The sequence below is a fragment of the Aotus nancymaae genome, unplaced genomic scaffold (assembly GCF_030222135.1).
Source record: "Aotus nancymaae isolate 86718 unplaced genomic scaffold, 86718_ANA_hifiasm-v0.15.2.pri h1tg000286l, whole genome shotgun sequence".
In the NCBI taxonomy this organism is placed as follows: domain Eukaryota; kingdom Metazoa; phylum Chordata; class Mammalia; order Primates; family Aotidae; genus Aotus; species Aotus nancymaae.
This window is the reverse complement of record NW_026988701.1, coordinates 174,072-201,254: the sequence shown is the minus strand read 5'-3', so window position 1 is coordinate 201,254 and position 27,183 is coordinate 174,072. Positions and strand designations below refer to the sequence as shown.

Below are 27,183 nucleotides of genomic sequence, written 5' to 3'. Positions count from 1 at the left end.
AGGCTGGGTGCTGATCACCGCTGTCTGACAGTTTCCACAATGAGAAAAGTCAAGAGCAGGACCCAGAGAGTGACCTGCCTCAACAGATTCTCCTGAGTTCAGGTAGGTCCGGTAAAATTTGAAAGTAAGGCAGTTTAGAACATAGGACCCCAGACATTCTGCAGAGGGGGAGGGGCAGTGCAGCAGGTACTGGAAGGGGTGGGGGACATCCTGTGAAGGGCTCCAGCCAATAGGAAAGAACTGAGGTTCCCTTGCAGCTGGAGGGCAGCAGGGCAGACTGTGTGCACCTCTTTAGGCAACTTTTTTTTTTTGTTTTTTTTTTGAGACGGAGTTTCGCTCTTGTTACCCAGGCTGGAGTGCAATGGCACGATCTCGGCTCAGCGCAACCTCTGCCTCCTGGCTTCAGGCAATTCTCCTGCCTCAGCCTCCTGAGTAGCTGGGATTACAGGCACGCGCTGCCATGCCCAGCTAATTTTCTTTTTGTATTTTCAGTAGAGACGGGGTTTCACGATGTTGACCAGGATGGTCTCGATCTCTTGACCTCGTGATCCACCCACCTCGGCCTCCCAAAGTGCTGGGATTACAGGCCTGAGCCATCACACCCAGCCCCTCTTTCACCTTTTTATGGTAATAATTTTGCCACTCCTAGCCATGCATGGAGGTTCATGTCTGTAATCCCAGCATTTTGGGAGGCCGAGGCAGGTGGATCACCTGAGGTCAGAATTTCGAGACCAGCCTGACCAACACGGTGAAACCCCGTCTCTATTAAAAATAGAAAAATTAACAGGCGTGGTGGCAGGTGCCTGTAATCCCAGCTACTCGGGGGGGGGGGGGGGGGGGGGGGGGGGGTGGGTGAGGCAGGAGAATCGCTTGAACCTGGAGGGAGGAGGTTGCAGGGAGCCGAGATCATGCCACTGCAATCCAGCCTGGATGAGAGAGTGAGACTCCCTCTGAAGAAAATAAAAGAAACCAGCCTGTGCAATATGAGCTTTGAAGCCATGGCAACCAGCAGGGAGACGTGACAGCCCCTCTGCCCACAGGTGCTGGACATCACGGAGCAGCTGGATGCCGGCGTGCGGTACTTAGACGTGCAGATTGCCCTCATGCTGGACGGCTCTGAGAAGAACCTGCAGTTTGTTCACATGGTATACACCATGGCACTGGTGGAGGTACGACCAGGCGGGGGGGATACACGGGGAGCGCTCAGGAGGCGGCCGGCCTCCCATGGGGAACCAGACTGCCATAGGGATGGGAGGTTCCTGACCTTTAATGGGATGACAATGTCAGCTTCAGGGCCAGACAAGAGACCAGGAGATACTGATGCCTGCTGTTCTGTTAGGAGCACTTATTTTTTTTTCTTTTGGAGATGGAGTGTCGCTCTGCCACCCAGACTGGAGTGCAGTGGCTCAATCTCGGCTCACTACAACCTCCGCCCACCAGATTCAAGCAATTCTCCGGCCTCCGCCTCCCAAGTACCCGGGATTACAGGCGCCCACCACCACACCTGGCTAATTTTCATATTTTTAGTAGAGACGGGGTTTCACCAGGTTGGCCAGGCTGGTCTCAAACTCTTGACCTCAGGTGATCCACCCGCCTCAGCCTCTCAAAATGCTGGGATTACAGGCGTGAGCCACCACACCTGGGGTACAGGGGGTTCTTGACGGATGTGAATTTCTCCGTTTCTTTTTTTCTTTTTGTTTTCTTTCTATTTTTTTGAGACAGAGTCTTGCTCTGTCACCCGGGCTGGAGTGCAGTGGCGCAATCTCAGCTCACTGCAACGTCTTCCTTCCTGTTCAAGCGATTCTCCTGCCTCAGCCTCTGGAGTAGCTGGGATTATAAGCATGCACCACCATGCCCGGCTAATTTTTGTATTTTTAGTAGAGACAGGGTTTCACCATGTTGGCCAGGCTGGTCTCGAACTCCTGACCTCAGGTGATTGGCCTGCCTCGGCCTCCCAAAGTGCTGGGATGACAGGCATGAGCCACCGAGCCGGGCTGAGTTGGCTCACTGCAGCCTCCTGTCTGCAGGAGGATCCACCTGTCTAAGCTTACCAACTACCTCTAGCTTGGACTAGAGGTGTGAACCACCACACCTAATTCTTTAATTCTTATTTTTTTTTAGCCATGTTGCCCAGGCTATTTTCAAACTCTTGGACTGAAGCCAGTTCTCTGGGATTGGCCTCAGCCTCCTCGCAAAGCACTGGGAGTGCCACTGTTCTGGCCTCATCTTTTCTCTTTTTTTGCGACAGAGTTTTGCTCTTTTGCCCAGGCTGGAGTGCAGTGGCTTGATCTCGGCTCACTGCAACCTCTGCCTCCTGGGTTCAAGCGATTCTCCTGCCTCGGCCTACTGAGTAACTGGGATTACAGGTGCATACCACCATGCCTGGCTAATTTTAGTATTTTTAGTAGAGACAGAGGTTTTGCCGTGTTGGCCAGGATGGTCTTGAACTCCTGACCTTAGGTGATCTGTCCCCGCTCGGCCTCCTGAAGTGCTGGGATTACAGCTATGAGCCAACGTGCCTGGCCGACATGGCTGGCTGCAGCCTCCACCTCCCAGGTTCAAGCAATTCTCTTGACTCAGCCTCCCAAGTAGCTGGGATTACAGGCGCCCACCACCACACCCAGCTAATTTTTTTGTATGTTTTTAGTATAGACGGGGTTTCGCCATGTTGGCCAGGCTGGTCTTGAACTCCTGACCTCAGGTGATCCGCCCGCCTTGGCCTCCCAAAGCGCTGGAATGACAGGTGTGACCCACGGAGCCCAGCCTTCCCCGAGCTGTGGGACTCATGAAGGACTCTGCCCCGCCCCCTCCCTCCCCCCAGGACACGCTCCCGGAGATCTCAGAGTGGCTGGAGCGGCACCCTCGTGAGGTGGTCATCCTGGCCTGCAGGAACTTGCAGGGACTGAGTGAGGACCTGCACGAGTACCTGATCTCCTGCATCAAGACCATCTTTGGGGAGATGCTGTGTCCCCGCGGGGTGAGTGACGAGGGAGAAGGATGGCCACAGGTCTCTCCCAGGGCTGGGGGATCCTCACACCCTCACCCTGCATTTGCTTACCTGGTACCCCCGGGTGTGGCTGCTGCCGTGATCCCTGCAGCAGGTGGAGTTTGGAACAACAGCAGCTCCCGGCTCTCCTGCAGGCCGACCTGGAGCTGGGGGTGGCTCCTCGTGAGAACTGCTTCCTGTGATGGGTTTAGAAATCTGCATAGCAGAGCCGGACGTGGGGGCTCACACCTGTAATCCCAGCACTTTGGGAGGCCGAGGCGGGCGGATCACAAGGTCAGGAGTTCCAGGCCAGCCTGGTCAATATGGTGAAACCCTGTCTCTAAAAATACAAAAATTAGCCGGGCATGGTGGCGGGCGCCTGTAATCCCAGCTACTTGGGAGGCTGAGGCAGGAGAATTGCTTGAACCCGGGAGGCAGAGGTTGCAGTGAGCTGAGATTGTGCCACTGCACTCCAGCCTGGGCGACAGAGTGAGACTCCGTCTCAAGAAAAATCAACAAAAAATTAGGCTGGGCGCAGTGGGTCACGCCTGTCATCCCAGCACTTTGGGAGGCTGAGGCAGGTGGATCACCTGAAGTCAGGAGTTCGAGACCAGCCTGGCCAACGTGGTGAAACTCTGCCTCTTCTAAAAATACAACAATTAGTCTGGCGTGGTGGCGAGTGCCTGTAGTCCTAGCTACTTGGGAGGCTGAGGCAGGAGAATGGCTTGAACCCGGGAGGCAGAGGTTGCAGTGAGCTGAGATTGTGCCACTGCACTCCAGCTTGGGTGACAGAGCGAGACTCCATCTCAAAATACAACAAAACAGGGGGTTAGGGGATGGATAACATGGGGTGGGGGGATTGGGGAGGGATAGCATTAGGAGATACCACGCCATGTGTATACCTATGTAACAATCCTGCAAGATGTGCACATGTATCCCAGCACTTAAAATAAAATTAAAAACAAAAAGGAACAATGGCCAGGCGCGGCCAAAAAGGATATGTGAGCAGCATCTTCCTGGCTCCATGAGCACCCCCATCAGGGTCTGTGTTATTTTACCGGGGTTGCAGGCACCCGGGAGCCCAGACAGCAGCCTCAGAAGGGCTGAGACGTGAGCTGACCAGCCCCCCGCTCTGCAGACTGCAGGTCACGGTCAAGACGTCCTGAAGGCACCCAGAGAGGGTGCCCCGGCCTCCCCACAGGTCTGTTCCTGGCTACATGTGTTCCCCCAACCCCCTTGTAAAAAGTTTTTTAATTTTTAAATTATTTATTTATTTATTTATATATCTGTATATTTTTGAGATGGCGTTTCCCTCTGTCACCCAGGCTGGAGTGCAGTGGCGCAATCTCTGCTCACCGCAACCTCTGCCTCCCAGATTCAAGCGATTCTCCTGCCTCAGCCTCCACAGTAACTGGGATTACAGGCACCTGCCACTGGGCCTGACTAGTTTTTTGTATTTTTAGTAGAGACGAGCTTTCATCATTTTGGCCACGCTGGTCTTGACCTCCTGACCTTGTGACCCACCTGCCTCAGCCTCCTAAAGTGCTGGGATTACAGGTGTGAGCCACTGCGCCCGGCCATCAATTGACTTTTAGAGACCGAGTCTTCCTCTGTCACCCAGGCTGGAGTGCAGTGGTGTGATCTGGGCTCACTGCACCCTCCGCCTCCCAGGTTCAAGCGATTCTCCTTCCTCAGCCTCCTGAGTAGCTGGGACCACAGGCACCAAACACCATGCCGGGCTAGTTTTTTTTTTTTTTTTTCATTTTTAGTAGAGACAAGGTTTCATCGCGCTCACCAGGTGGGTCTGGAACTCTTGAAGTGGGGCCTGTCCTCCCACTGTGTCCTGGCGTGATGTGGGACCCTGGACGCAGGTCCTGTCTTTCCTCTGTGTCCTGGTGTGAGATTCACACCAGGACACAGGGCCTGTCCTCCCTCTGTGTCCCGGTGTGATGTGGACGTGTGGACACGGGCCAGACTTCCTCCCTCTATATCCTGGTGTGATGTGAACCTGTGAACATGGGGCCTGTCCTCCCTCTGTGTCCTCGTGTGACGTGGATCCCTGGACATGGGGCCTGTCCTCCCTCTGTGTCCTGGTGTGACGTGGACCCCTGGGCATGGGGCCTCTCGTCCCTCTGTGTTCTGGTGTGATGTGGACATGTAGACATAGGGCCCACCCTTTCTCCCTCTATGTCCTGGTGTGATGTGGACCCCTGAACACCTGGCCTGTCCTCCGTCTGTGTCCTGCTGCGATGTGGACCCCTGGACACGGGGCCTGTTTTCCCTCTGTGTCCTGGTGTGAGGTGGGCCCCTGGACACGGGACCTGTACTTCCTCTGTGTACTGGTGTGACATTCACAACTGGACAGAGGGCTTGTCCTCCCTCTGTGTCCCTGTGTGATATGGACATTTGGACACAGGGCTCAGCCTTCCTCCCTCTATGTTCTGGTGTGATGTGAACCCGTGGACATGGGGCCTGTCCTCCCTCTGTGTCCTGGTGTGATGTGGACCTGTGGACACAGGGTCCCGCCTTTCTCCCTCTTTGTCTTCGTGTGACGAGGCCCCCTGGCTATGGGGTCTGTCCTCCCTCTGTGTCCTGGTGTGATGTGGACCGCTGGACACGGGGCCTGTCCTCCCTCTATGTCCTGGTGTGACGTGGACCCCTGGATATGGGGCCTGTCCTCACTGTGTGTCTTGCTGTGATGTGGACGTGTGGACACCATGCACCAGTCCTCCCTCTATTTCCTGGTGTGACGTGGACCCCTCGACATGGGGCTTCTTCTCCGTCTGTGTCCTTGTGTGACGTGGACTCCTGGATACAGGGCCAGTCCTCCCTCTGTATCCTGGTGTGGCGTGGACCCCTTTACATGGGGCCTCTCCTCCCTCTGTGTCGTGTTGTGATGTGGACATGTGGACAAAGGCCCACACTTCCTTCCTCTATGTCATGGTGTGACGAGGACCCCTCGACGTGGGGCCTGCCCTCCCTCTGTGTCCTGGTGTGATGTGGACCCCTGAACACGGGGCCTGTCCTCCCTCTGTGCCCTGGTGTGATGTGGACACCTGAACACGGGGCCTGTCCTCCCTCTGTGTCCTGGCGTGATGTGGAAGTGTGGATACATGGCTCAGCCTTCCTCCCTCTGTGTCTTCGTGTTAGGTGGAGCCTTGGACATGGGGCTTCTCCTCTCTCTGTATCCTGATGTGACGTGGACCCCTGGACGTGGGGCCTGTCCTCCCTCTGTGTCCTGGTGTGATGTGGACATGTGGACCCATTGCCCAGTCTTCCTCCCACTGTGTCCTGGTGTGATGTGGAGCCTTGGACACGGGGCCTGTCCTCCGTCTGTGTCCTGTTGTGATGTGGAACCCTGGACATGGGGCCTGTCCTACATCTGTGTCCTGGTGTGATATGGACCCCTGGACACGGGGCCTGTTCTCCCTCTGTGTCCTGACGTGATGTGTATCCTGGACACCAGGCCTGTCCTCCCTCTATGTCCTGGTGTGACATAGATACCTGGACATGGGGCCTGTGCACCCTCTGTGTCCTTGTGTGATGTGGACGTGTGGACACACGACCTATCCTTCCTCTTTGTCGTGTGGTGACATGTACCCCTGGACACGGGGCCAGTCCTTCCTCTGTGTCCTGGTGTTTCCTGGACCCCTGGACACATTGCCTGTCCTTCCTCTGTGTCGTGGTGTGAAGTGGAAGTGTGGACACACGGCCCAACCTTCCTCTGTTTGTGTCCTGGTGTGACGACCCGTGGACACCGGGTCTGTCCTCCGTCTATGACCTGGTTTGACGTGGACTCCTCGACATGGGGCCTGTCCTCCCTCCATATCCTGCTGTGATGTGGACCCCTGGATGTGGGGCTTGTCCTCCCTCTATATCCTGGTGTGACATGGACTCTTGGACACCTGGCCTGTCCTCCGTCTGTATCCTGGTATGATGTGGACCCCTGGACACGGAGCCAGTCCTCCCTCTGTGTCCCCATGTATGCAGACCCCTGAACACGGGACCTCTCCTCCCTCTCTGTCCTGGTGTGATGTGGACCCCTGAAAACCTGGTCTGTTCTCCGTCTGTGTCCTGGTGTGATGTGGACCCGTGGACACAGGGCCTGTCCCTCCTCTGTGTCCTGGTGTGACATTCACACCAGGACACAGGGCCTGTCCTCCCTGTGTGTCCCGGTGTGATGTGGACGTGTGGACACAGGGCCCAGCCTTCCTTCCTCTATGTCCTGGTGTGACATGAACCCGTGGACATGGGGCCTGTCCTCCCTCTGTGTCCTAGTCTGATGTGGACGTGTGGACACAGGACCCAGCCTTCCTCCCTCTATATCATAGTGTGACATGGACCCCTGGATACGAGGCCTTTCCTCTCTCTGTGTCCTGGTGTGACATGGACCCTTGGACATGGGCCCTATCCTCCCTCTGTGTCCTGGTGTGACGTGGACTCCTCGACATGGGGCTTGTCCTCCCTCTGTGTCCTGGTGTGACGTGGACCCCTGGATTCAGGGCCTGTCCTCCCTCTATATCCAGGTGTGACGTGGACCCCTGGACATGGGACCTCTCCTCCCTATGTGTCGTGGTGTGATGTGGACATCTGGACAGAGGGCCCACCCTTCCTCCCTGTATGTGCTGGTGTTATGTGGATCCCTGAATACGTGGCCTGTCCTCCATAGGTGTCCTGGTGTGATGTGGACCCCTGGACATGGGGCCTCTCCTTCTGTGTCCTGGTGTGATGTGGACCCCTGGACACGGGGCCTCTCCTTCTGTGTCCTGGTGTGAGGTGGACCCCTGGACACGGGGCCTGTACTTCCTCTGTGTACTGGTGTGACGTGTACCCCTGGACACACGGCCTGACCTTCCTGTGTCCTGGTGTGACATTCACACCAGGACACAGGGCCTGTCCTCCCTCTGTGTCCCCGTGTGATGCGGATGTGTGGACACAGGGCCCAGCCTTCCTCCCTCTATGTTCTGGTGTGACGTGAACCTGTGGACATGGGGCCTCTCCTCCCTCTGTGTCCTGGTGTGACGTGGACCCCTGGACATGGGGCCTGTTCTCCCTCTTTGTCCTCATGTAACGTGGACCACTGGACATGGGACCTGTCCTCCCTCTGTGTCCCGGTGTGATATGGACGTGTGGACAAAGAGCACAGCCTTCCTCCTGTTAGGTCCAGGTGTAACGTGGATCCTTGGACATTCGGCCTGTCCTCCCTCTGTGTCCTGTTGTGATGTGGATCCCTGGACACGGGGCCTGTCCTCCCTCTATATCCTGGTGTGATGTGGACCCCTGGACATGGGGCCTGTCCTCCCTCTGTGTCCTGGTCTGATGTGGAGGTGTGGACACAGGGCGCAGCCTTCGTCCATTTCTGTCCTGGTGTGACGTGAAACTCTGGACATGGACCCTGTCCTCCCTCTGTGTCCTGGTGTGATGTGAATGTGTGTACACAGGACCCAGCCTTCCTCCCTCTATGTCAGGCTGTGACATGGACACCTGGCCACGGGGCCTGTCCTTCCACTGTGTCCTAGACCCATGGACATATGTCCTGTCCTCCCTCTCTGTCCTGGTGTGATGTGGCAGTGTGCAAACGTGGCCCAGCCATCCTCCAACTATTTCCTGTTGTGATGTGCACCCCTGGACATGCGGCCTCTCCTCCCGCTGTGTCCTGGTGTGATGTGGACGTGAGGACACAGGGCCCAGCCTTCCTCCCTCTATGTCATAGTGTGACGAGGAACACTGGATATGGGGCCTGTCCTCCCTCTGTGTCCTGGTGTGATGTGGACGGGTGGACACAGGGCCCAGCCTTCCTCCCTCTATGTCATTGTGTGACGAGGACTGCTGGACATGGGGCCTGTCCTCCCTCTGTGTACTGGTGTGATGTGGACCCCTGGACACGGGGCCTGTCCTCACTCTATATCCTGGTTTGACATGGACCCCTGGACATGGAGCCTGTCCTCTCTCTGTGTCCGGGTGTGATGTGGACCCCTGGACACGGGGCCTGTCCTCCCTCTGTGTCCTGGTGTGAAGTGGAACCCTGGAAATGGGGCCTGTACTTCCTCTGTGTACTGGTGTGACATTCACACCTGGGCAAAGGGCCTGTCCTCCCGCTGTTTCCCACTGTGATGTGGACGTGTGGACTCATGGCCCAACCTTCCTCCCTCTATGCCCTGGTGTGACATGAACCCGTGGAAATGGGGCCTGTCCTCCCTCTGTGTCCTGGTGTGATGTGGACATGTGGACACCGGGCCCAGCCTTCTTCCATGTCCTGGTGTGACGTGGACCCCTGGAAATGAGGACTGTCCTCCCTCTGTGTCCTCTTGTCATACGGACCCCAAGACAAACGGCCTGTCCTCCGAATACGTCCTGGTGTGACGTGGACCGCTGGACATGGGGCCTGTCCTCCCTCTGTGTCCTGGTGTGATGTGGACACCTGGACACGGGGCCTGTCCTCTCTCTGTTTCCTGGTATGATGTGGATCTGTTGACACAGGGCCCAGCTTTCCTCCCTCTATGTCCTGGTGTGACGTGGACCCCTTGACATGAGGCCTATCCTCCATCTGTGTCCTGGTCTGATGTGGACGTGTGGACACAGGGCACAGCCTTCGTCCATCTCCGTCCTGGTGTGTCTTAAACCCCTGGATATGGAGCCTGTCCTCCCTCTGTGTCCTGGTGTGATGTGGACGTGTGGACACAGGACGCAGCATTCCTCCCTCTATGTCCTGGTGTGACGTGGACCCCTGGACATAGGGGCTGTCCTCCCTCTGTGTCCTGGTGTCATGTGGACACCTGGATACGGGGCCTGTCCTCCCTCTATGTCCTGTGTGGCACGGAGCCCTGGGCATGGGGCCTGTCCTTCCTCTGTGTCCTGGTGTGATGTGGTCCTCTGGACATCAGGACTGGACATGCAGCTGGATACCTGGACATGCGGCTGGACGCCTTTCCTCCCTCTATGTCCTGGTGTGGCACGCAGACCTGGACATGGGTCCTCTTCTTCCTCTGTGTCCTGGTGTGATGTGGTCCTCTAGACATGCGGCCTGTCCTCTCGCAGTATGCTGGGGGGATGTGGACTTGTGGACACAGGGCACAGCTTTCCTCCTCCTATATCGTAGTGTGACATGGACCCCTGGACATAGGGCCTGTCCTCCCTCTGTGTCCTCGTGTCATGTGGACACCTGGACACGGAGCCTGTCCTCCCTCTATGTCCTGGTGTGGCACGGAGTCCTGGACATGGGGCCTGTCCTTCCTCTGTGTCCTGGTGTGATGTGGTCCTCTGGACATGGGGCGTGTACTCCGGCAGTATCATAGGGTGATGTGGACTTGTGGACACAGGGACCAGCTTTCTTTCCTCTATGTCCTGGTGTGACATGGAACCTTGGACGTGAGGCTTGTCCTCCCTCTGTACCCTGGTCTGATGTGGACGTGTGGACACAGGGCACAGCCTTCGTCCATCTCTGTCCTGTTGTGTCTTAAACCCCTGGATATGGAGCCTGTCCTCCCTCTGTGTCCTGGTGTGATGTGGACACCTGGAAACGGTGCCTGTCCTCCCTCTGTGTCCGGGTGTGATGTGGACGTGTGGACACAGGGCACAGCCTTCGTCCATCTCTATCCTGGTGTGTCTTAAACCTTTGGATATGGAGCCTGTCCTCCCTCTTGTGTCATGGTGTGATGTGGACATGTGGACACAGGGCACAGCTTTCCGCCCTCTATGTCCTGGTGTGACGTGGACCCCTGGACATGAGGCCTGTCCTCCCTCTGGTTCTGCTGTGATGTGGACGTGTGGACACAGGGCCCAGCTTTCCTCCCTGTATGTCCTGGTGTGACGTGGACCCCTGGACATAGGGCCTATCCTCCCTCTGTGTCCTGGTGTCATGTGGACACCTGGACACGGGGCCTGTCCTCCCTCTATGTCCTGGTGTGGCACGGAGCCCTGGGCATGGGGCCTGTCTTTCCTCTATCCTGGTGGGATGTGGTCCTCTGGACATGGGGCCTGTCCTCCCTCAGTATCCTGGGCGGATGTGGACTTGTGGACACAGGGCCCACCCTTCCTCCCTCTATGTCCTGTTGTCACGTGGACCCCTGGACATGAGGCCTGTCCTCCCTCTGTGTCCTGGTGTGATGTGGTCGTGTGGACACAGGGCCCAGCTTTCCTCCCTCTATGTCCTGGTGTAACATGGACCCCTGGACATGTGGACTGACCTCCATCTGTGTCCTCTTGTCACAGGGTCTGTCCTCCCACTACGTCCTGGTGTGACGTGCACCGCTGGACATGGGTCCTGTCCTCCCTCTGTTTCCTGGTGTGATGTGGACACCTGGACGCTGGGCCTGTCCTCCCTCTGTGTCCTGGTGTGATGTGGACGTGTAGACATAAGGCCCAGCGTTCCTCCCTCTATGTCCTGGTGTGACGTGGACCTCTGGACATAGAGCCTGTCCTCCGTCTGTGTCGTGGTGTCATGTGGGCACCTGGACATGGGGCCTCTCCTCCCTCTGTGTCCTGGTGTCATGGGGACACCTTGACAGGGGGCCTGTCCTCCCTGTATGTTCTGGTGTAGTACGGAGCCCTGGACATGGGGCCTGTCCTTCCTCTGTGTCCTGTTGTGATGTGGTCCTCTGGACATGGTGCCTGTCCTCCCTCAGTATCTTGGGGGGATGTGGACTTGTAGACATAGGGCCCAGCCTTCCTCCCTCTATGTCCTGGTGTGACGTGGAACCCTGGACATGGGGCCTGTCCTCCCTCTGTGTCCTGGTCTGATGTGGACGTGTGGACACAGGGCACAGCCTTCGTCCATCTCTGTCCTGGTGTGTCTTAAACCCCTGGATATGGAGCCTGTCCTCCCTCTGTGTCCTGGTGCGATGTGGACACCTGGACACGGGGCCTGTCCTCTCTCTGTGTCCTGGTGTGATGTGGACGTGTGGACACAGGGCACAGCCTTCGTCCATCTCTGTCCTGGTGTGTCTTAAACCCCGGGATATGAAGCCTGTCCTCCCTGTGTGTCATGGTGTGATGTGGACGTGTGGACACAGGGCCCAGCTTTCCTCCCTCTATGTTCTGGTGTGACGTGGACCCCTGGACATGAGGCCTGTCCTCCCTCTGTGTCCTGGTGTGATGTGGACGTGTGGACACAGGGCCCAGCTTTCCTCCCTCTATGTCCTGGTGTGACGTGGACCCCTGGACATGAGGCCTGTCATCACTCTGTGTCCTGGTGTGTTTTTGACGTGTGAACACAAGACACAGCCTTCATCCATCTCTGTCCTGGTGTGTCTTAAACCCTTGGATATGGAGCCTGTCCTCCCTCTGTGTCGTGTGATGTGGACATGTGGACACAGGGCACAGCTTTCTGCCCTCTATGTCCCGGTGTGACGTGGACCCCTGGACATGAGGCCTGTCCTCCCTCTGTGTCCTGGTCTGATGTGGACGTGTGGATATAGGGCACAGCCTTCGTCCATCTGTGTCCTGGTGTGTCTTAAACCCCTGGATATGGAGCCTGTCCTCCCTCTGTGTCCTGGTGTGACGTGAACGTCTGGACATGGGGCCTCTCCTGCCTCTCTGTCTTGGTGTGATGTGGACATGTGGACAGAGGGCCCACCCTTCCTCCCTCTATGTCCTGGTGTAATGTGGACCCCGAACACCTGGCCTGTCCTCCGTCTGTGTCGTGGTGTGATGTGGACCGCTGGACACGGGGCCTGTCCTCCCTCTGTATCCTGGTGTGAGGTGGACCCCTGGACACGGGGCCTGTACTTCCTCTGTGTACTGGTGTGATTTGGACCCCTGGACACGAGGCCTGTCCTTCCTCTGTCTACTGGTGTAACTATCACCCCTGGACACAGGGCCTGTCCTCGCTCTGTGTCCTGGTGTGATGTGGACGTGTGGACACAGGGCCTAGTTTTCCTCCCTCTATATCCTGGTGTGTCGTGAAACCCTGGACATTGGGCCTGTCCTCCCTCTGTGTCCTGATGTGATGTGGATGCCTGGACATGGGGCCTGTCCTACCTTGGTGTCCTGGTGTGATGTAGACCCATGGACACCTGATCTGTCCTCCTTCGATGTCCTGGTTTGACGTGGACGCCTCACATGGGGCCTGTCCTCCCTCTCTGTCCTGGTGTGATGTGAACGTATGGACACAGGGCCCACCCTTCCTTCCTCTATGTCATTGTGTGACGAGGACCACTGGACATGTGGCCTGCCCTCCCTCTGAGTCCTGGTGTTATGTGGACCCCTGGACACGGGGCCTGTCCTCCCTCCATGTCCTGGTGTGACTTGGACCTCTGGACATGGGGCCTGTCCTCACTGTGTGTCTTGCTGTGATGTGGACGTGTGGACACAGGGCGCAGCCTTCCTCCCTGTATTTTCTGGTGTGACGTGGACCCCTCGACATGGGGCTTGTCCTCCCTGTGTATCCTGGTGTGACGTAGACCCCTGGATACGAGGCCTGTCCTGCCTCTATATCATGGTGTGACATGGTCCCCTGGACATAGGACCTCTCCTCCCTCTCTGTCCTGGTGTGATAGGACATGTGGGCAGAGGCCGCACACTTACTTCCTCTATGTCCTGGTGTTACTTGGACCCCTGAACTACTGGCCTGTCATCCATCTGTGTTCTGGTGTGAGGTGAACCCCTGGACACGGAGCCTGTACTTCCTCTGTGTACTGGTGTGATTTGTACCCCTGGACACACGGCTTGTCCTTCCTCTGTGACCTGGTGTGACATTCACACCAGGATACCGGGCCTGTCCTCCCTCTGTGTCCCCGTTTGATGTGGACGTGTGGACACAGGGCCCAGCCTTCCTCCCTCTGTGTCCTGGTGTGATGTGGACCCCGGACATGGAGCCTGTCCTCCCTCGGTGTCCTCGTGTGACATGAACCCCTGGACATGGAGCCTGTCCTCCCTCTGTGTCCTTGTCTGATGTGGAGGTGTGGACACAGGGCGCAACCTTCGTCCATCTCTGTGCTGGTGTGACGTGAACCCATAGACATGGAGCCTGTCCTCCCTCTGTGTCCTGGTGTGATGTGGATGTGTGGACACAGGGCCCAGCCTTCCTCCCTCCATGTCCTGGTGTGACGTGGACCCGTGGACATGGGGCCTGTCCTCCCTCTGTGTCCTGGTCTGTTGTGGACGTGTGGACACAGGGCCCAGCCTTCCTGCATCTCTGTCCTGGTGTAACGTGCACCACTGGACATGGAGCCTTTCCTGCCTCTGTGTCCTAGCGTTATGTGGACGTGTGGACACTGGACCGAGCCTTCCTCCCTCTGTCATGGTGTGACGTCGGCCCTTGTACATGGGGCCTCTCCTTCCTCTGTCTCCTGGTGTGATGTGGACCCCTGGACACAGGGCGTGTCCTCCCTGTATGTCCTGGTGTGACCTTCACACCTGGAAACAGGGCCTATCCTCCCTCTATGTCCTGGTGTGACGTGGACCCCTGGATATGGGGCCTGTCCTCAGTGTGTGTCTTGCTGTGATGTGGTCATGTGGACAGAGGGCGCTGCCTTCCTCCGTCTATTTCCTCTAGTGACGTGGACTCCTGGACATGGGGCCTGTCCTCCCACTGTGTCCTGGTGTGATGTGGAATGCTGGACACATGTCCTGTCCTTCCTATGTGTCCTGGTGTGACCTTCACACCTGGAAACAGGGCCTGTCCTCCCTCTGTGTCCCGGTGTGATGTGGACGTGTGGACACAGGGACCAAAGTTCCTCCCTCTATATCCTGGTGTGTCGTGAAAACCTGGACATGGGGCCTCTCCTCCATCTGTGTCCCGGTGTGATGTGGATGTGTGGACATGGCCCTGCGTTCCTCCATCTGTGTCCTGTTGTGACGTGGACTCGTGGTCAACTGGCGTGTCCTCCATCTGTGTCCTGATGTCATGTGGACCCCTGGATATGGGGCCACTCCTCCTCTGTGTCCTGGTTTGAAAAGGAACCCTTGGACACGGGGCCTGTTCTCACTCTGTCTCCTGGTGTAATGTAGACCCCTGGACACCTGGTCTGTCCTCCTTTTATGTCCTGGTTTGACGTGGACGCCTGAACATGGGGCCTGTCCTCCATGTCCTGGTGTGATTTGGACCCCTGCACACGGGGCCTGTCCTCCCTCTGTGTCCTGGTGTGATGTGGACATGTGGAAACAGGGCCCAACATTCCCCTTCTATGTCCTGGTGTGATGTGGACATCTCGACATGTGGCTTGTCCTCCCTCCATGTCCTGGTGTGATGTGGACCCCTGGATACGGGGCCTGTCCTCCCTCTATATCCTGGTGTGACAGACCCCTGGACATGGGGCCTCTCCTCCCTCTGTGTCCTGGTGTGATGTGCACATGTGGAAAGAGGGCCCCCCCTTCTTCCCTCTATGTCCTTGTGTGATGTAAATCCCTGGACACCTGGCTTGTCCTCCATCTGTGTCCTGGTGTGATGTGGACCCCTGGACACGGGGCCTGTTCTCCCTCTATGTCCTGGTGTGATGTAGACCCCTGGACACCTGGTCTGTCCTCCTTCTATGTCCTGGTTTGACGTGGACGCCTGAAAATGGGGCCTGTCCTCACTGTTTGTCTTGCTGTGATGTGGACGTCTGGACATGGCGCAGCCGTCCTCCCTCTATTTCCTGGTGTGACGTGGACCTCTTGACATGGAATTTGTCCTCCCTCTGTGTCCTGGTGTCATGTCGACCCCTGGATACGGGGCCTGTCCTTCTTCTGTATCCTGGTGTGATGTGGAACCCTGGACATGGGGACTGTCCTCCCACTGTGTCCTGCTGTGACGTGGAACCCTGGACACAGGACCTGTCCTCCCTCTATGTCCTGGTGTGACGTGAACCCGTGGACATGGGGCCTGTCCTCCCTCTGTGTCGTCATGGGACATGGATCCCTGGACATGGGGCCTCTCCTCCCTCTGTGTCCTGGTGTGATGGGGACGTGTGGACACAGGGCCCAGCCTTCCTCCCTCTATATCCTGGTGTGATGTGGACTCCTGGACACCTGGACTGTCCTCTGTCTGTGTCCTAGTGTGATGTGGACCCCTGGACATGGGGCCTCTCCTCCCTCAGTGTTCTCGTGTGGTGTGGACCCCTGTACATGGAACCTGTCCTTTCTCTGTGTCCTGGTGTAACAAGGACCCCTGGACACGGGGCCTGTCCTTCCTCTGTCTACTGGTATAACAATCACCCCTGGACACTGGGGCTGTCCTCGCTCTGTGTCCTGTTGTGATGCGGAGGTGTGGACACAGGGCCGAGACTTCCTCCCTCTATATCCTGTTGTGTCATGAAACCCTGGACATGGGGCCTGTCCTCCCTCTGTGTCGTGGTGTGATGGGGACCCCTGGACACGGTGCCTGTCCTCCCTTTGTGTCCTAGTGTCATGTGGACACCTGTACATGCATCCTGTCGTCCCTCTGTGTCCTGGTGTGATGTGGACCGCTGGACATGGGACCTTTAGTACCTCTGGGTCCTGGTGAGACATAGATCCCTGGACATGGGGCCTTTCCACCCTCTGTGTCCTGGTGTGATGCGGACGTTTGGAAACAGGCCCCAGCCTTTCTCCCTCTATATCCTGGTGTGAGCTGGACCCTGGGACATGGGGCCTGTGCTTCCTCTGTGTCCTGGTGTGCCATGAACCCCTGGACACATGGCCTCTCCTCCCTCACTGTCCTGGTGTAATGTGGACATGTGGACACACGGCCTAGGCTTTCTCCCTCTGTGTCCTGGTGTTATGTGTTCCCTTGGACATGGGGCTTGTCCTCCCTCTGTGTCCTGGTGTTACGTGGACCCCTGGACAGGGGGCCTCTCCTCCCTCTGTGTTCTGGTGTGATGTGGACATGTGGTCAGAGGGCCCACCCGTCATCCCTCTATGTCCTGGTGTGGTCTGGAACCCTGAACAGCTGGCCTGTCCTCCGTTTGTATCCTAGCGTGAGGTGGACCCCTGGACATGGGACCTGTCCTTCCTCTGTTTCCTGGTGTGACGTTCACACCGGGACACAGGGCCTATACTCCCTCTGTGTCCTGGACCCCTGGACACGGGGCCTGCCCTTCCTGTATGTCCTGCTGTGATGTGGACCCCTGGACAGGGGACCTATCCCCTCTCTGTGTGGTGGTCTGATGTGGACCTGTTGACACAGGGCCCAGCCATCGTCCATCTCTGTCCTGGTGTGACGTGAACCCCTGGACATGTAGCCTGTCCTCCCTCTGGGTCCTGGTGTGATGTGGACGTGTGGACACAGGACCCAGCCTTCCTCCCATGTCATGGTGTGACATGGACACCTGGAAACGAGGCCTGTCCGTCCTCTATGTCCTGGTGTGATATGGACCCCTGGACACATGGCCTGTCCTTCCTCTGTGCCCTGGTGTGATATGACAGTGTGCACACACAGCCCAGCTGTCCTCCCACTGTGTCCTGGTGTGATGTGGACATGTGGACAGAGGGTCCACCCTTCCTCCCTCTATGTCCTGGTGTGATGTGTATCCCTGAACACCTGGCCTGTCCTCTGTGTGTGTCCAGTTGTGATGTGGACCCCTGGACACGGGGCCTGTCCTCCCTATGTGTCCTGGTGTGAGGTGGACCCCCTAGACACAGGGCCTGTCCTTCCTCTGTGTCCTGCTGAGATGTGGCCCCTGGACACGGAGTCTGTCCTTCCTCTGTGTCCTGGTGTGACATTCATACCTGGACACAGGTCCTGTCCTCCCTCTGTGTCCCGGTGTGATATGGACGTGTGGACACAGGGCCCAGCCTTCCTTCCTCTATGTCATGGTGTGACGTGGACCCCGGGACAAGGGGCCTGTCCTTCCTCTGTGTCGTGCTGTGATGTGTACATGTGTACTCAGGGCCCAGCCTTCCTCCCTCTATGTCCTGTTGTGATGTGGACACCTGAACACCTGGCCTGACCTCCGTCTGTGTCCTGGTGTGATGTGGACCCCTGTACATGAGGCCTGTCCTCCCTCTGTGTCCTGGTGTGACATTCACACCAGGACACAGGGCCTGTCCTCCCTCTGTGTCCTGGTGTTATGTGCACATGTGGACACAGGGCCCAGCCTTCCTCCCTCTATGTCCTGATGTGACATGAACCCATGGACATGGGACCTGTCCTCCCTCTGTGTCCTGTTGTGATATGGACCCCTGGACACGGGGCATGTCCTACTTCTGTGTCCTGGTGTGATGTGGAACCCTGGACATGGGGCCTGTTCTCCCTCTGTGTCCTGGTGTAATATTTACCCGTGAACACGACACCTGTCCTCCTCCTATGTCCTGGTGTGACATGGACAAATTGACATGGGACTTGTCCCTCCTCTGTGTCCTGGTGTGATGTGGACCCCTGGACATGGGGCCTGTCCTCCCTCTAAGTCCTGGTGTGACGTGGACCCCTGGATATGGGTCCTGTACTCCCTGTGTCCCGCTGTGATGTGGACATGTGGACACAGGGCCCAGCTTTCCTCCCTCTATATCCTGGTGTGACGTGCACCCCTGAACACTTGGCCTGTCCTCCATCTGTGTCCTGGTGTGATGTGGACCGCTGGACACGGGGCCTGTCCTCCCTATGTGTCCTGGTGTGACATTCACCCCTGGACACAGGGCCTTTACTCCCTCTGTGTCCCGGTGTGATGTGCACATGTGGACACAGGGCCCAGCCTTCCTCCCTGTATGTCCTGGTGTGACATGGACACATGGACATGGGGCCTGTCCTCCCTCTGTCGACTGGTGTGATATGGACCTCTGGACACGGTTCCTGTCCTCCCTCTAAGTCCTGGTGTGACATGGACCCCTGAACATGAGGCCTCTCCTCCCTCTGTGTTCTGGTGTGATGTAGACCCCTGGGCATGGAGCCTGTCCTCCCTCTATGTCCTGGTGTGACGTGGACCCCTGGACATGGCGCCTGTCCTCCGTGTCCTGGTGTGATGTGGACGTGTGGACACAGGGCCCTGCCTTCCTCCATCTCTGTCCTGGTGTGACGGGGACCCCTGGACATGGGGTTTGTCCTCCCTCTGTGTTCTGTTGTGATGTGGACTTGTGGACACAGGACCCGGCCTTCCTTCCTCTATGTTAGTGTGTGACGTGGACCCCTGGACACAGGGCCGGTCCTTCCTCTGTGTCCTGGTGTGACATGGACCCCTGAACACATGGCCTGTCCTCCCTCTGTGTCCTGGTGTGATGTGGCAGTGTGGCCCAACCTTCATCCCACTGTGTCCTGGTGTGACGTGGAGCTGTGAACACAGGGCTTGTTCTCCCTCTGTGTCCTGGTGTGATGTGGACATGTGGACACAGGTCCCAGCCTTCCTCCATCTATGTCCTGGTGTGACGTGGACTGCTGGTCACCTGGCCTGTCCTTCATCTGTGTCCTGCTGTAATGTGGACCCCGGACATGGGGCCAGTCCTCCCTCTGTATCTTCGTGTGATGTGGAACCCTGGATATCGGGCATGTCCTTCTTCTGTCTTCTGGTGTGATATGGACCCCTGGACACGGGGCCTATCCTTCCTCTGTCTCCTGGTGTAACAATCACCCCTAGACACAGGGCCTGTCCTCGCTCTGTGTCCTGGTGTGATGTGGACCTGTGGACCCAGAGCCCAGCCTTCCTCCATCTGTGTCCTGGTGTGTCGTGAAACCCTGGACATGGGGCCTGTCCTCCCTCTGTGTCCTGGTGTGATGTAGGCCCCTTGACACAGAGCCTATCCTCCCTCTATGTCCTGGTTTGACGTGGACCCCTGGACATTGGGCCTCTCGTCCCTCTGTGTCCTGGTGTGATGTGGACGTGTGGACACAGTACCCAGACTTTCTCCCTCTATGTCATGGTGTGACGTGGACCGCTGGACATGTGGCTTCTCGTCCCTCTGTGTCCTGGTGTGATGTGGACCCCTGGAAATGGGGCCTGTCCTCCCATCTCTATCCTGGTGTGATGTGGACGTGTCGACACAGGGCCCAGCCTTCCTCCCTCTTTGTCCTCGTGTGACATGGACTCCTGGACACCTGGCCTGTTCTCCCTCTGTATCCTGGTGCGATGTGGACCCCTGTACACGGGGCATGTTCTCCCTCTGTGTCCTGGTGTGATGTGGACCCCTGGACACGGGGCCTGTCCTCCCTCCAAGTCCTGGTGTGACGTTGATCCCTGGACATGGGGCCTGTCCTGCCTCTGTGTCCTGGTCAGATGTGGACATGTAGAGACACGGCCGAGCCTTCCTCCCTCTGTGTCCTGGTGTGATGTGGACCCTTGGACACAGTGCCTGTCCTCCCTCTGTGTCCTGGTGTCACGTGGAACCCTGTCCATGAGGCCTGTTGTCCCTCTGTCCTGGTGTGATGTGGACCCCTGGACATGGGGTCTATTCTACCTCTTTGTGCTGGTGTGACGTGGACCCCTGGACATGGGGCCTGTCCTCCCTCTGTGTCCTGGGGTGATGTGGATCCCTTAACATAGGACCAGTTCACCCTCTATGTCCTGGTGTGACGTGGTCCACTGGACATAGGGCCTATCTGGCCTCTGTGTCTTGGTGTGATGTGGACCTGTGGACACGGGGCCCAGCCTTCCTATCTCTATGTCCTGATGTGACATGGACCCCTGGACATGGGGCCTGTCCTCCATCTGTGTCCTGGTGTTATGTGGACATGTTAACACAGGGCCCAGCCTTCCTCCCTCTATGTCCTGCTGTGATGTTGACCCCTGGACATGGGGCCTGTACTCCATTTGTGGCCTGGTGTGCCGTGAACCCCAAGACACAGGGCCTGTCCTCCCTCTGTGTCCTGGTGTGATGTGGACCCCTGGACACGACGTTTTCTCCCTCTGTGTCCTGTTATAATGGGAACCCCTGGACACAGGGCCTGTCTTCTTACTTTGTCCTGGTGTGATGTGAACGAGTGGAAAGAATTCCCAACCTTCCTCCCTCTGTGTCCTGGTGTGATGTGGACCCCTGGACATGCGGCCTGTACTCGCTCTATGTCCCGGTGTGACGTGGAACCCTGGACACAGGGCCTGTCCTCAGTCTTTGTCCTGGTGTGGTGTGAACCTGTGGTCACGGCACCCAGCCCCTCCTCCCCCTCTGTGTCCTGGGTCGCCGGGTGTGGGCCGTAATGCGGGCGGGGACCTCCAGTGGGCTGAGGTATGTCTCGTCCATGCCTTGGGGCTCCCTCTCTTGTGTGAGCCGAGGGTTGTGAAAGGTGCTTGAGTTAAGTGGGCTGAGTGTGGGGCCCTGGAAATGCTGGGACTTCCCGGTTGACAGTGCCCTTGTGTGCTGCAAGGTGTGCTTGCCAACCCCTCCCGATGCCTGGAACGGAAGCTCTTGGTCGGGGCACTACCTTTGATGCAAAGCCCTCTTCTCCACTGGAACATTCCTTCAGCCCATGATTGAGTTTCAAATACTGAGGACGGGGAGCACCCCCTCCAATAGCAAGAAGGGACACCAGGTGGAGATAAATGTTTATTTTATTTTATTTATTTATTTATTTATTTTGATTTGGAGTCTTGCTCTGTCGCCCAGGCTGGAGGGCAGTGGTGTGATCTCGGCTCACTGCAAACTTTGCCTCCCAAGCTCAAGAGATTCTCCTGCCTCAGGCTCCCAAGTATCTGGGATCACAACACCCACTACCACTCCTGTCTAAGTTTTTGTATTTTTAGTAGAGATGGGGTTTCACCATGTTGGCCAGGCTGGTCTCAAACTCCTGACCTCATGTGATCTGCCTGCCTCAGCCTCCCAAAGTGCTGGGATTACAGGTATCAGCTACTGTGCCCGGCCTGAGCTGGCTTCTTTTAAACCATCACCAATTCCATTCCCCCTCTCCTTCCTGAGAAGCAAAAAGGACCTAGAAATAGAAATTCCATTTAACCCAGCAATCCCATTACTGGGTATATATCCAAAGGATTATAAATCGTTCTACTATAAGGACACATGCACATGAATGTTCATTGCAGCACAGTTTACAATAGCAAAGACCTGGAACCAACCCAAATGCCCATCCGATGATACACCGGACAGGAAAAATGTGGCACGTATACACCATGGAATATTATGCAGCCATCAAAAATGATGAATTCGCGTCCTTTGTAGGGACATGGATGAACCTGGAAACCATCATTCTCAGGAAACTGACACAAGAACACAAAATCAAACATTGCATGTTTTCACTCATAGACGGGTGTTGAACAAAGGGAACACATGGACACAGGGAGGGGAGCACTATACACTGTGGTCTGTTGGGGGGGAATGGGAGGGACCGTGGTGGGTGGGGAGTTGGGGGAGAGATAGCATGGGGAGAAATGCCAGATATAGGTGAAGGGGAGGAAGGCAGCAAATCACACTGCCACATATTCACGTATGCAACAACCTTGCATGTTTTTCACATGTACCCCAAAACCTAAAATGCAATTAAAAAAAAAAGGAAAGGAAAAAAGGCCAGGCATGGTGGCTCACACCTGTAATTCCAGCAGTTTGAGAGGCCGAGTTAGGCGGATCACATGAGGTCAGGAGTTCGAAACCAGCCTGACCAACATGGTGAAACCCCATCTCTACTGAAAACACAAAAATTATCCGGGTGTGGTGGCGGGCACCTGTAGTCCCAGCTTCTCGGGAGCCTGAGGCAGGAGAGTCACTTGAACCCGGGAGTGGGAGGCTGCAGTGAGGTGAGATCGCACCACTGCACTCCAGCCTGGGCGATCGAGGAAGATTCCATCTCAAAAAGAAAAAAACAAGTAACTTCTATTTCCAATAATTACGGTTCCTGAAATTGCCTCCTGACATATTTTCAGTTCGGCCTAAAGGTTTCTCTGTACACAGTGAACTGTGAGGTAACAGAAAGTGTAAACAGACCAGAACCTACTCTTCTGCCGACCGCTGAGTTTCAGCCAAAGGCAGCCAAATGTTGAAACCGGGTTCAAATAAGGTAAACGCCAAGCTGCCACCAATGCGGCTGTTTCTGTGCCTGGCTTCTGCCTCCCCTCCCTCCCTCCCTTTTTTCCTTTCTCCCTTCTTCCTTCTTCCTTCTTCCTTTCCCTTCCCTTCCCTTCTTCCCTTCCCTCCCCTCCCATCCCTTCCCTTTCCCTCTCCCCCTTCCCTTCCCGGTTTCCCTTCCCTCCCCTCCCCTCCCCTTCCCCCTTCCCTTCCCCCTTCCCCCTTCCCTTCCCCCTTCCCTCCCCTCCCCTCTTCCCTCTCCTCCCCTTCCTTCTCCTCCCCTTTCCTCACCTCCGCTCTCCTCCACTCTCCTTCCTCCACTTCCCTACCCTTCCCTACCCTCCACTCTCCTTCCCCCTTCCCTCCCCTCCCCTCCCTTTCCCCCTTCCCTCCCCTTCCCCCTTCCCTCCCCTCCCCTTCTCCCCTTCCCACCCCTCCCCTTCCTTCCCCTTCCCCTTACCCTCCCCTTGCCCTTCCCTTCCCTCTTCTTCTCCCCTTCCCTCCATTTCCCCTTCCCACCCCTCCTCTCCCCTCCCCCTTCCCTCCCTTCCCCTCCCTTCCCCCTTCCGCCTTCCCCTCCCATTCCCTTCCCCCTCCCCTTCCCTCCCCTCCCCCCTTCCCTCCCCTCCCCTCCCCTTTCCTTTCACCCTTCCCTTCCCTGTTCCCTTCTTTCCTTCCCTGCTTCCCTCCCCTCCCCTCCCCCTTCCCTCCCCCTCCTCTCCCCTCTGCTCCCCTTTCTTTCCCCCTTCACTTCCCCGTTCCCTTCTTTCCTTCCCTTGTTCCCCTCCCTTCCCTTCCCCTTCCATTTCTCCCTTCCCCGCTTCCCTCCCCGCTCCCCTTCCCTTATCCCCCCAACTTCCTTTCCTTTCCTGAGATGGAGATTCTCTCGTCACCCAGGCTGGAGTGCAGTGGCACAATGTCAGCTCACGGCAACCTCCACCTCCCGGATTCGAGGAATTCTCCTGCCTCAGCCTCCCGAGTAGCTGGGATCACAGGCACGTGCCACCACACCCGGCTAATTTTTGTATTTTTAGTAGAGACGGGGTTTCATGATAATGGCCAGTCTGGTCTCGCAGTCCTGACCTCAGGTGATCCGCCTACCTCAGCCTCCCAAAGTGCTCGGATGACAAGTGTGAATCAGACCTTGCCCAGCCTCAGAGCAAGCTTTTATCCAGGTAGCCAGCTTCAGAGAGGATAGATGGGAAAGATTTCTTATCAGACTTCAGGTCTGTGTTGATGTGAGTGCTGTGTTTTTCATATAATGTGCTTGCTGGACCTACAGAATGACGCTCGGCCCCTACCCCACTTCCCACCATGGCGGGAACCAGTCTTTCAGGCTGTAGAGTGCCCTGCTCAAGGAGGCAGTCCATTCAGATGGTTGGGGAGCCTTTCAATTTTAATTTTGGTTTACAGGTTCTGTAGATTATGCAAAAGGTAGATTAAGGAGAGCAAAACAGGCCAGGTGCGGTGGCTCACGCCTGTAATCCCAGCACTTTGGGAGGCTGAGGCAGGCGGGTCACCTGAGGTCAGCAGCTCAAGACCCATCTGACCAACATGGTGAAGCCCCGTGTCTACTAAAAAATACAACAATTGGGCCAGACGTGGTGGCTCACACCTGTAATCCAAGCACTTTGCAGGCCAAAGCGGGTGGATCACCTGAGGTTGTGAGTTCAAGATCAGCCTGACCGACATGGTGAAACCCCGTCTTCAAAGACAAAAAAAAAATACAAAAATTGACACGGCGTCGTGGCTCACTCCTGTAATCCCATCACTTTGGGAGGTTGAGGCATGTGGATCACCTGAGGTCAGGAGTTTGAGACCAGCCTGGCCAAGATGATGAAACCCCGTCTCTACTGAAAACACAAAAATCAGCCGGGCATGGTGGCGGGCACCTGTAGTCCCAGCTACTCAGGAGGCTGAGGCAGGAGAATCGCTTGAACCCGGGAGGCGGAGGCTGTGGTGAGCCGAGACTGTGCCACTGCGCTCCAGCCTGGGCGACAAGAGCAAAAGTCTGTCTCAAAAAAAAAAAAAAAAGGAAAAAAATGAGCAAGGTTTGGCACGGTGGCTCACGCCTGTAATCCCAGCAATCTGGGAGGCCAAGGCGGGTGGATCACTTGAAGTCAGGAGTTTGAGACCAGCCTGGCCAATATGGCAAAACCCCGTCTCTACTAAAAATACAAAATTAGCCGGGCGTGGTGCCGGGCCCCTGTATTCCCAGCTACTCAGTAGGCTGAGGCAGGAGAATCACTTGGACCCAGGAGCCAGAGGATGCAGCGAGCCAAGATCGTGCCAATGCACTCCAGCCTGGGCTACAGAGTAAAACTCTGTCTTAAAAAAACAAGAAACAAAAAACCCCAGCTCACAGGTTGGGCAAAGGAGCAGGCTTTTGTCAACCTGGTCTCTTGCCCTTACCCAGGAATAAGGTTACACAGTTTAGAAATGCGGGTTTTTTTTTTTTTTTGAGACGGAGTTTCAGTCTTGTCGCCCAGGCTGGAGTGCAATGCCGCAATCTCAGCTCACTGCATCCTCTGCCTCCCAGGTTTAAGCGATTCAGTTCTCCTGCCTCAGCCTCCCGAGTAGCTGGGATTACAGGCATGTGCCACCACACCCAACTAATTTTTTGTATTTTTGCCAGAGACGGGGTTTCACCATGTTGGTCAGGCTGGTCTCAAACTCCTGACCTCAGATGGTCCGCCCGCCTCAGCCTCCCAAGGTGCTGGGATGACAGGCATGAGCCACCGTGCCCGGCCTAGAAATAAGTCTTAAAAGCCACTGAGAGAACTTGGCCTTAACCTTCTGCTGACTTTGCTGTCTTCTGGTCTTGGAGTGAGCTCAGCTGGCCAACACAGGGGCACGGGAACCTACCTACCCCTGGGGGAGCTCCTTCAAGCACAGCCTGCAGCCCCCTTCGCCCTGCCCCCACAGAGATTCTGGCTCAGCATATCTACATGGACCCTCAAAATGTTCATTTCTAATTATGCAGCGACCCAATTTTCACAATCACTGGTCAGTGTCAACACTCTCTATAAGCCTCATAACAAATGTCACAGACTTTGTGCCGAACACAACAGCATTCTTCTCTGTCTCCCACATGGGGATTCGGACGTGGGCATCTTTGGGGCCATTATTCTGTCTCCCACATGGGGATTAGGATGAGGACATCTTGGGGGCCATAATTCTCTCTCCTTCATGGGGATTAGGATGTGGACATCTTTGGGGACATTATTCTGTCTCCCACATGGGGATTAGGACGTGGACATCTTTGTGCAATCATTCTGTCTCCCACATGGGATTAGGACGTGGACATCTTTGGGGTCATTATTCTGTCTCCCACATGGGGATTAGGACGTGGACATCTGGGGCCATTATTCTGTCTCCCACATGGGGATTAGGATGTGGGCATCTTTGTGCCATTCTTCTGTCTCCCACATGGGGATTAGGACTTGGACATCTCTGGGGCCATTATTTTGTCCCCACATGGGGATTAGGATGTGGCCATCTTTGGGGCCATTATTCCTGAGATCTGAGCCTCTAACCATGTGAATAAGAGGGGTAAATGGGCGGGTGGAGGCAGGTGGTTGTGTGATGTCTCCACCTACTCACTGTTCCAGGAGGGCTGTTTGTGGGCGGCATCAACCTCACCGAGAACCTGCAGTACATCCTGGTGCACCCATCAGAGTCCCCGGAGAAGATGATGATGCCCAACCTGCTGTGCCTGCGGTTGTGGGTCTGGGAGCAGTGCCTGAGGCCGGGGTCCCACTGCACCAACGTCATCACGGGAGACTTCATCGGCGAGGACAGCTTTGTCAGCGATGTCATCACACTCGACCAGAAGCTGCTGTGGTGCTGACAGGGACCCTTCCTAAGTCTGGGACACGGCGGCTGCAGGTTCACCCCCGACGTCCCAAGTATTGTGCCTTATGTGCGGGCCAGATATCGGTGATCAGGGGACCCATCCTGTGCCTTCTTTTTCTTTTTGTTAAGAAATAGAGATGGGATCTTGCTGTGCTGGCCAGGCTGGTCTCTATGGGGTCTTGACCTCCTAGCCTAAAGTAATCCTCCCAGCTCAGCCTCCCAAAGTGATGGGATGACTTTTTTCTGTATTCTTCCTGCTGTGATGACTGCAGCCCTCACAGACCCCGAGAAAGACGGCCCTCCCACAAGTCACTAATTGCTAAACCCAATAACAATGCCCTTGGGAGCTGGCCTCCCCCGTGCAAGCCAGCATCCCCTCGGCTAGCTCCCACACACCAAGCCAGTCCAAGCCAGTATTTCCTTTTTTGAGACAGAGTCTCTGTCGCCCACGCTGGAGTGCGGTGGCGCGATCTCAGCTCACCGAAACCTCCACCTCCTGGGTTCAAGTGATT

At 56.4% G+C, this 27,183-nt stretch overlaps 1 protein-coding gene across 1 annotated transcript; it reads left to right on the top strand.

Moving 5' to 3' along the window:
• Positions 1-1,123: 1,123 nt before the first annotated feature.
• LOC135273139 (PI-PLC X domain-containing protein 1-like) lies at positions 1,124-26,769 on the top strand. The gene is made up of 3 exons (XM_064372065.1): positions 1,124-1,169; positions 2,822-2,977; positions 26,428-26,769. Exons 1-3 carry the CDS (start codon positions 1,143-1,145, stop codon positions 26,509-26,511), a joined length of 267 nt encoding a protein of 88 aa, XP_064228135.1. The 5' UTR covers positions 1,124-1,142; the 3' UTR covers positions 26,512-26,769.
• Positions 26,770-27,183: the final 414 nt, after the last annotated feature.

Excerpts from the sequence above, each read along its gene's own strand:
- LOC135273139 (XM_064372065.1), top strand. The coding sequence starts at position 1,143 with ATGGTATACACCATGGCACTGGTGGAG. Across the intron at positions 1,170-2,821 it reads ACACCATGGCACTGGTGGAG|GACACGCTCCCGGAGATCTC; the intron begins GTACGACCAGGC and ends CCCTCCCCCCAG. Across the intron at positions 2,978-26,427 it reads AGATGCTGTGTCCCCGCGGG|GAGGGCTGTTTGTGGGCGGC; the intron begins GTGAGTGACGAG and ends TCACTGTTCCAG.